This window comes from Oncorhynchus mykiss, unplaced genomic scaffold (genome assembly GCF_013265735.2).
Source record: "Oncorhynchus mykiss isolate Arlee unplaced genomic scaffold, USDA_OmykA_1.1 un_scaffold_182, whole genome shotgun sequence".
NCBI classification, from domain to species: Eukaryota; Metazoa; Chordata; class Actinopteri; order Salmoniformes; family Salmonidae; genus Oncorhynchus; species Oncorhynchus mykiss.
The window spans coordinates 70,101-80,000 of NW_023493672.1; the positions used below are offsets into that span (position 1 = coordinate 70,101).

The window sequence follows — 9,900 nt, forward strand, 5'->3', positions numbered from 1 at the left end:
AACACACATACGATAACACACACACACATACGATAACACACACACATACGATAACACACACACACACATACGATAACACACACACACACACACATACGATAACACACACACACACACACATATACGATAACACACACACATACGATAACACACACACATACGAAAACACACATATATGATAGATAACACACACACATACGATAACACACACACACATACGATAACACACACACACACATACAATAACACACACACATACGATAACACACACACATACGATAACACACACACACATACAATAACACACACACATACGATAACACACACACACACATACAATAACACACACACATACGATAACATACACACACATACAATAACACACATACGATAACACACACACACATACGATAACACACACACATACGATAACACACACACACACATACGATAACACACACACACATACAATAACACACATATACAATAACACACACACACATACGATAACACACACACATACGATAACACACACACACACATATACGATAACACACACACACATACAATAACACACATACGATAACACATACGATAACACACACACACATACAATAACACACATATGATAACACACACACACATATGATAACACACACATATGATAACACACACATACGATAACACACACATACGATAACACACACACACACGATAACACACACACATACAATAACACACACATACGATAACACACACACACACAATAACACACACACACACACGATAACACATACGATAACACACACACACATACAATAACACACATATGATAACACACACACACATACGATAACACACACATACGATAACACACACATACGATAACACACACATATGATAACACACACACACATACAATAACACACATATGATAACACGCATACGATAACACACAAGCTTTGGAAAATGCCCATTTCAATCCATCTGATTATCTTTTCAACACCATGTTATGTATATATCTATATTTAATCCAAGACTGGTTTTATTATGCGTTTCAGAAATGTACCGCTGACATTAGTTCCCTCGTTTAGCTGCACGGTGACCTTAGGTTTGTCCTAATTGGCACCCTGTTCCCTATATAGGGCATTCATTTTGAACAGGGGCTTAGTCAAAATATCCCTATTGGGGCCCCGGTCAAAATATCCCTATTGGGGCCCCGGTCAAAATATCCCTATTGGGGCCCCGGTCAAAATATCCCTATTGGGGCCCCGGTCAAAATATCCCTATTGGGGCCCCGGTCAAAATATCCCTATTGGGGCCCCGGTCAAAATATCCCTATTGGGGCCCCGATCAAAATATCCCTATTGGGGCCCCGGTCAAAATATCCCTATTGGGGCCCCGGTCAAAATATCCCTATTGGGGCCCCGGTCAAAATATCCCTATTGGGGCCCCGGTCAAAATATCCCTATTGGGGCCCCGGTCAAAATATCCCTATTGGGGCCCCGGTCAAAATATCCCTATTGGGGCCCTAGCCAATTTACTCCCCTATGGGCCCCGGTCAATGTGGTGCACTATGGAATAGGGTGTCATTTGAGGGGGGGGGGGGGGGGGGGGCAACGACACCTTTAAACTTTGAACCCTCAGTGTGACCCCTGACCACTGTTCTCTTCCAGTATCCAGCTGCACCACACACACACCAATGACATTTGACCCCCTGTCTTTCCCAGTACCCTGCTGCTCCACACACACACCAATGACATTTGACCCCCTGTCTTTCCCAGTACCCTGCTGCACCACACACACACCAATGACATTTGACCCCCTGTCTTTCCCAGTACCCTGCTGCACCACACACACACCAATGACATTTGACCCCCTGTCTTTCCCAGTACCCTGCTGCACCACACACACACCAATGACATTTGACCCCCTGTCTTTCCCAGTACCCTGCTGCTCCGCTGGCGAAGAGAACCAGTAAGAGCTGGCGTCGCCCTCTGAGGAAGCCCACCGCCCGGGCCGTGCCCTCCACTGTCAAACAACAGGCTGTCAGCGACGACGGTAGGCACTCACACACACACACACTCACACACTCTCTCTCTCACTCTCTCTCACTCTCTCTCACTCTCTCACTCTCACATACACACAGGGAAGGTTTTTGATGACGGTAGGTTTACCGATGAGTTTAGCCTCAGGAATGCTAGCCACATTCTTTAACATTGTTACCTGGATAGAAGCAACTTCAAACTGTTTTACTTCCTTATGAACGACTCCCACTCTTTAACATTGTTACCTGCATAGAAGCAACTTCAAACTGTTTTACTTCCTTATGAACGACTCCCACTCTTTAACATTGTTACCTGGATAGAAGCAACTTCAAACTGTTTTACTTCCTTATGAACGACTCCCACTCTTTAACATTGTTACCTGCATAGAAGCAACATCAAACTGTTTTACTTCCTTATGAACGACTCCCACTCTTTAACATTGTTACCTGGATAGAAGCAACTTCAAACTGTTTTACTTCCTTATGAATGACTCCCACTCTTTAACATTGTTACCTGGATAGAAGCAACTTCAAACTGTTTTACTTCCTTATGAACGACTCCCACTCTTTAACATTGTTACCTGGATAGAAGCAACTTCAAACTGTTTTACTTCCTTATGAACGACTCCCACTCTTTAACATTGTTACCTGCATAGAAGCAACATCAAACTGTTTTACTTCCTTATGAACGACTCCCACTCTTTAACATTGTTACCTGGATAGAAGCAACTTCAAACTGTTTTACTTCCTTATGAATGACTCCCACTCTTTAACATTGTTACCTGGATAGAAGCAACTTCAAACTGTTTTACTTCCTTATGAACGACTCCCACTCTTTAACATTGTTACCTGGATAGAAGCAACTTCAAACTGTTTTACTTCCTTATGAACGACTCCCACTCTTTAACATTGTTACCTGCATAGAAGCAACATCAAACTGTTTTACTTCCTTGTGAACGACTCCCACTCTTTAACATTGTTACCTGGATAGAAGCAACATCAAACTGTTTTACTTCCTTATGAACGACTCCCACTCTTTAACATTGTTACCTGGATAGAAGCAACATCAAACTGTTTTACTTCCTTGTGAACGACCCTTTTAAGAACAACTGACATTAATATGTCCATTCATTAACTGTCCATTGACAGGTTTTTTTTTACAAATATTTTTATTGGACATTATATACAGTTCTTAAAACAGATTATTATATAGAGTAAGCATCCTACAGAAGTCAAGATTACAATATTAAGCCACACCCCCGAAACAGATTATTATATAGAGTAAGCATCCTACAGAAGTCAAGATTACAATATTAAGCCACACCCCCGAAACAGATTATTATATAGAGTAAGCATCCTACAGAAGTCAAGATTACAATATTAAGCCACACCCCCGAAACAGATTATTATATAGAGTAAGCATCCTACAGAAGTCAAGATTACAATATTAAGCCACACCCCCGAAACAGATCATTATATAGAGTAAGCATCCTACAGAAGTCAAGATTACAATATTAAGCCACACCCCCGAAACAGATTATTATATAGAGTAAGCATCCTACAGAAGTCAAGATTACAATATTAAGCCACACCCCCGAAACAGATTATTATATAGAGTAAGCATCCTACAGAAGTCAAGATTACAATATTAAGCCACACCCCCGAAACAGATTATTATATAGAGTAAGCATCCTACAGAAGTCAAGATTACAATATTAAGCCACACCCCCGAAACAGATTATTATATAGAGTAAGCATCCTACAGAAGTCAAGATTACAATATTAAGCCACACCCCCGAAACAGATTATTATCTAGAGTAAGCATCCTACAGAACTCAAGATTACAATATTAAGCCACACCCCCGAAACAGATTATTATCTAGAGTAAGCATCCTACAGAAATCAAGATTACAGTATTAAGCCACACCCCCGAAACAGATTATTATATAGAGTAAGCATCCTACAGAAGTCAAGATTACAATATTAAGACACACCCCCGAAACAGATTATTATCTAGAGTAAGCATCCTACAGAAATCAAGATTACAATATTAAGCCACACCCCCAAAACAGATTATTATATAGAGTAAGCATCCTACAGAAGTCAAGATTACAATATTAAGACACACCCCCGAAACAGATTATTATATAGAGTAAGCATCCTACAGAAGTCAAGATTACAGTATTAAGCCACACCCCCGAAACAGATTATTATCTAGAGTAAGCATCCTACAGAAGTCAAGATTACAATATTAAGACACACCCCCGAAACAGATTATTATCTAGAGTAAGCATCCTACAGAAGTCAAGATTACAGTATTAAGCCACACCCCCGAAACAGATTATTATATAGAGTAAGCATCCTACAGAAGTCAAGATTACAATATTAAGACACACCCCCGAAACAGATTATTATATAGAGTAAGCATCCTACAGAAGTCAAGATTACAGTATTAAGCCACACCCCCGAAACAGATTATTATATAGAGTAAGCATCCTACAGAAGTCAAGATTACAATATTAAGCCACACCCCCGAAACAGATTATTATATAGAGTAAGCATCCTACAGAAGTCAAGATTACAGTATTAAGCCACACCCCCGAAACAGATTATTATATAGAGTAAGCATCCTACAGAAGTCAAGATTACAATATTAAGCCACACCCCCGAAACTAACAAACTAAACCCAACATATGATATTAAAACCCAACAGTCCCTGTTAGTCCATTAACAGTGTTAATATGTTATATTTACCCCAACATTCCCTGTTAGTCCATTAACAGTGTTAATATGTTATATTTAACCAGGCAAGTCAGTTAAATACGCATTTAGATTTTCAAGGACGACATGAAGTCCCATTCAAACATGATAAAGTACAGTGACTAGATACAGTGACTACAAACATGATAAAGTACAGCTACCCCAAACGATCTAGAATGACTACCCCAAAACAGCTACAACAAACGGCCCAGAATGACTACCCAGAATGACAACCCCAAACAACCCAGAATGACAACCCCAAACAACCCAGAATGACAACCCCAAACAACCCAGAATGACAACCCAGAATGACAACCCCAAACAACCCCGAACGACCCAGAATGACAACCCCGAACGACCCAGAATGACAACCCCAAACGACCCAGAATGATAACCCCAAACGACCCAGAACGATAACCCCAAACGACCCAGAATGACGACCCAGAATGACAACCCCAAACGACCCAGAATGACAACCCAAACAACCCAGAATGACAACCCCAAACAACCCAGAACGACCCAGAATGACAACCCCAAACAACCCAGAATGACAACCCCAAACAACCCAGAATGACAACCCCAAACAACCCAGAACGACCCAGAATGACAACTGTAAGTCTCTGGATAAGAGAGTCTGCTAAATGACTCCCTACTGTCAGTCTCTCTGGCTAAGAGAGTCTGCTAAATGACTCCCTACTGTAAGTCTCTCTGGATAAGAGAGTCTGCTAAATGACTCCCTACTGTCAGTCTCTCTGGCTAAGAGAGTCTGCTAAATGACTCCCTACTGTAAGTCTCTCTGGATCTGAGAGTCTGCTAAATGACTCCCTACTGTCAGTCTCTCTGGCTAAGAGAGTCTGCTAAATGACTCCCTACTGTAAGTCTCTCTGGATAAGAGAGTCTGCTAAATGACTCACTTACGTTAAGTGTCTCTGGATAACAGTCTGCTAAATGACTCACTAAATGACTCCCATGTAAACTGTTACTAAAAGCATCAGCATCAAGTCTGTTGGTTCAACAGTCGAGTTTCTTTAACTCCGTCACAGATAAGTCCCGTTTTATTTTTTACCCAGAACCCCCGGAAGCGTCTTTGGAGGGGGAGGAGCAGGAGGCTGAGCCATGGGCTAAGCCCCTCCTCTTCCTGTGGCAGAACAGGAAGTGTTACTTCACGGCGGAGAGAGAGTACAACGCTAACGCAGCCAAGATGTTGCCGCACTGCGCTGTCTGCACACTGTTCATGCCCTACTACCAGGTACGCACACACACAGACAGACAGACAGACACACACAGAGACAGACACACAGAGACAGACAGACACACAGAGACAGACAGACACACACACACACACAGACAGACAGACAGACACACACAGAGACAGACACACAGAGACAGACAGACACAGAGACACACACACACACACACACACAGAGACAGACATTGTGTAGGAGGCGACTAGTTTCAGTAACCGTTTTGACAGTCTACTCTTACAACCATGGACAAGCTACGCGACTGTAATCAACACTCCAGCACAGAGCCATATCACTACCTCAAACTCTCCTTCTAATCCGCCCCCCCCCCCCACCCCCCCAGCCTGAGGACAGAGCTGACCGCCTCAAGCCCGTCCCCTCCTCCCCTCCCCCGTCTCCCACCACCTCCAGGACTAGAGGAGGACCAGGGGGTCTTAGGAGGAGCAAGCCCCTGCTACCAGAGATCTGTTTCAGCTACAGGGAGCAGACGTGCCCCCCTACCCCCACCAACGCCCTGCTGCAGGAGGACGGTACCAGCCCGCTGATCACCTGTCAGGGGTGCTGTCTACAGGTTCATGCTAGTGAGTAGGGAGAGAAGGGGGTGGAGGGAAGGGGGTGGAGGGAATTGGGTGTGCGTGTGTGCTCCATGTTCCGAGCTCTGGTGGAAAAAGTTCACTGAGTACAAAGCATGCGTCTCTCTCTCTCTCTCTCTCTCTCTGTCTCTCTCTGTCTCTCTCTGTCTCTCTCTGTCTCTCTCTGTCTCTCTCTGTCTCTCTCTGTCTCTCTCTGTCTCTCTCTGTGTCTCTGTCTCTCTCTCTGTCTTTCTGTCTCTGTCTCGTTACTTGTATTTCTCTCGTCAGCTTGTGCATTGTTTCGTCTCACTACACACATCCTGTACAACTTTTCCTGACAATACCACACACACACACACAGGAAGATATTGTATGGTGTGTCTGTTATTTGAACCTTTGAAAGGAGTCTGACTGTCTGTTTTGGTTCGATGATGAATAGAAGATGATTGGAGAAGGGAAAGTACACAGAAAACACACAGACACACACGGACAGACACACAGACAGACAGACACACACACACACACACACACACACACTCAGACACACAGACAGACACACACACACTCAGACAGACACACACACACAGACACACAGACAGACACACACACACACACACACACTCAGACACACAGACAGACACACACACACACTCAGACAGACACAGACACACACTCTTTCGTGTCCTGTCTCCATACCATCTGTGCCACAGACTGGTTAGCATAGCCTGTTAGTGAGTGATGCTGATCCAACGTGTCATGTTAATGCAATCCTGTCATTATGAATGTTCTCTTTCTGGCAGTCTGTATTGTATATGGAATGTTCTCTTTCTGGCAGTCTGTATTGAATATGGAATGTTCTCTTTCTGGCAGTCTGTATTGTAGTGAATATGGAATGTTCTCTTTCTGGCAGTCTGTATTGTAGTGAAAATGGAATGTTCTCTTTCTGACAGTCTGTATTGTAGTGAATATGGAATGTTCTCTTTCTGGCAGTCTGTATTGTAGTGAATATGGAACGTTCTCTTTCTGGCAGTCTGTATTGTAGTGAATATGGAATGTTCTCTTTCCGGCAGTCTGTATTGAATATGGAATATTCTCTTTCTGGCAGTCTGTATTGTAGTGAATATGGAATATTCTCTTTCTGGCAGTCTGTATTGTAGTGAATATGGAATGTTCTCTTTCTGGCAGTCTGTATTGAATATGGAATATTCTCTTTCTGGCAGTCTGTATTGTAGTGAATATGGAATATTCTCTTTCTGGCAGTCTGTATTGTAGTGAATATGGAATGTTCTCTTTCTGGCAGTCTGTATTGTAGTGCATATGGAACGTTCTCTCTCTGGCAGTCTGTATTGTAATGTTCTCTTTCTGGCAGTCTGTATTGTAGTGCATATGGAACGTTCTCTCTCTGGCAGTCTATTGTAGTGAATATGGAATGTTCTCTTTCTGGCAGTCTGTATTGTAGTGAATATGGAACGTTCTCTTTCTGGCAGTCTGTATTGTAGTGAATATGGAATGTTCTCTTTCTGGCAGTCTGTATTGTAGTGTTCTCTTTCTGGCAGTCTGTATTGTAGTGAATATGGAACGTTCTCTTTCTGGCAGTCTGTATTGTAGTGTTCTCTTTCTGGCAGTCTGTATTGTAGTGTTCTCTTTCTGGCAGTCTGTATTGTAGTGTTCTCTTTCTGGCAGTCTGTATTGTAGTGAATATGGAACGTTCTCTTTCTGGCAGTCTGTATTGTAGTGAATATGGAATGTTCTCTTTCTGGCAGTCTGTATTGTAGTGTTCTCTTTCTGGCAGTCTGTATTGTAGTGTTCTCTTTCTGGCAGTCTGTATTGTAGTGAATATGGAACGTTCTCTTTCTGGCAGTCTGTATTGTAGTGAATATGGAACGTTCTCTTTCTGGCAGTCTGTATTGTAGTGAATATGGAATGTTCTCTTTCTGGCAGTCTGTATTGTAGTGTTCTCTTTCTGGCAGTCTGTATTGTAGTGAATATGGAATGTTCTCTTTCTGGCAGTCTGTATTGTAGTGTTCTCTTTCTGGCAGTCTGTATTGTAGTGAATATGGAACGTTCTCTTTCTGGCAGTCTGTATTGTAGTGCATATGGAACGTTCTCTCTCTGGCAGTCTATATTGTAGTGAATATGGAATGTTCTCTTTCTGGCAGTCTGTATTGTAGTGAATATGGAACGTTCTCTTTCTGGCAGTCTGTATTGTAGTGAATATGGAACGTTCTCTTTCTGGCAGTCTGTATTGTAGTGAATATGGAACGTTCTCTTTCTGGCAGTCTATATTGTAGTGTTCTCTTTCTGGCAGTCTATATTGTAGTGTTCTCTTTCTGGCAGTCTGTATTGTAGTGAATACGGAACATTCTATTTTCAGCAGTTACTATTTCCTCTGACTGACCATGTGGTCTTCCCCATGTAGACTGTGTCAGAGGAGATAGGATCTGTTGCGACGGGATAATGTGTGGTTGCGTTCTGTGTTTTTATGCTCCTGTCCTGTATCGTCACCCGCTAGGTTGCTATGGCGTTGCCGCCGATGATGTCAGCGAGGACTGGTCGTGTGATCGCTGTGCGGACGGAACCTTGACGGCTGTAAGTAGCCAATCAGATTTGTTTCTTCTTTATGACGTCACTCTAATAGATGTTGTTGATTCGATAAGTCTGTGAATATTTATTCATGATTGAAATGGGTGGATGTAATCTCCCTCTTCTTTCTCTCTCTTTCCCAGGAGTGTTGTCTGTGTAATCTGAGAGGAGGAGCTCTGAAGAAAACTACAGATGACAAGCAAGGACAATTTATTAATGGCCCGTTAGTTATTATGAATGGCCCGTTAGTTATTATGAACGACCCGTTTAGTTATTATGAACGACCCGTTTAGTTATTATGAATGGCCCGTTATGTTTTATGAATGGCCCGTTAGTTATTATGAATGGCCCATTCGTTATTATGAATGGTCCTTTAGTTATTATGAATGGCCCGTTAGGTTTTATGAATTAGTTATTATGAATGGTCCATTCGTTATTATGAATGGCCCGTTAGTTATTATGGATGGCCAGTTAGTTATTATGGATGGCCCGTTAGTTATTATGGATGGCCCGTTAGTTATTATGGATGGCCCGTTAGTTATTATGAATGGCCCGTTAGTTCCAGTAGATTTGTTTTTGTGGCGTTAATACGGTAAAGGTCTGACTGTCTTTGTGCCGTTAATACGGTAAAGGTCTGACTGTCTTTGTGCCGTTATTACGGTAAAGGTCTGTCTTTGTGTCGTTAATCCGGTAA

General features: G+C 42.5%; 1 protein-coding gene across 11 annotated transcripts in view; it reads left to right on the forward strand.

Moving 5' to 3' along the window:
- The window catches only part of LOC110534600 (lysine-specific demethylase 4A), a 55,641-nt gene that overhangs the window by 28,172 nt on the left and 17,569 nt on the right, over nt 1-9,900 (forward strand). For 7 of the 11 annotated variants that reach the window (XM_036972593.1, XM_036972597.1, XM_036972594.1 and 4 more), the window contains exons 12-16: nt 1,947-2,061; nt 5,878-6,056; nt 6,395-6,632; nt 9,136-9,212; nt 9,350-9,429. In XM_036972593.1, the coding sequence (XP_036828488.1) occupies nt 1,947-2,061; nt 5,878-6,056; nt 6,395-6,632; nt 9,136-9,212; nt 9,350-9,429 (689 nt within the window). The remainder of the gene's footprint in view (nt 1-1,946; nt 2,062-5,877; nt 6,057-6,394; nt 6,633-9,135; nt 9,213-9,349; nt 9,430-9,900) is intronic. The other 4 variants (XM_036972598.1, XM_036972602.1, XM_036972603.1 and 1 more) reach the window with 1 other exon arrangement.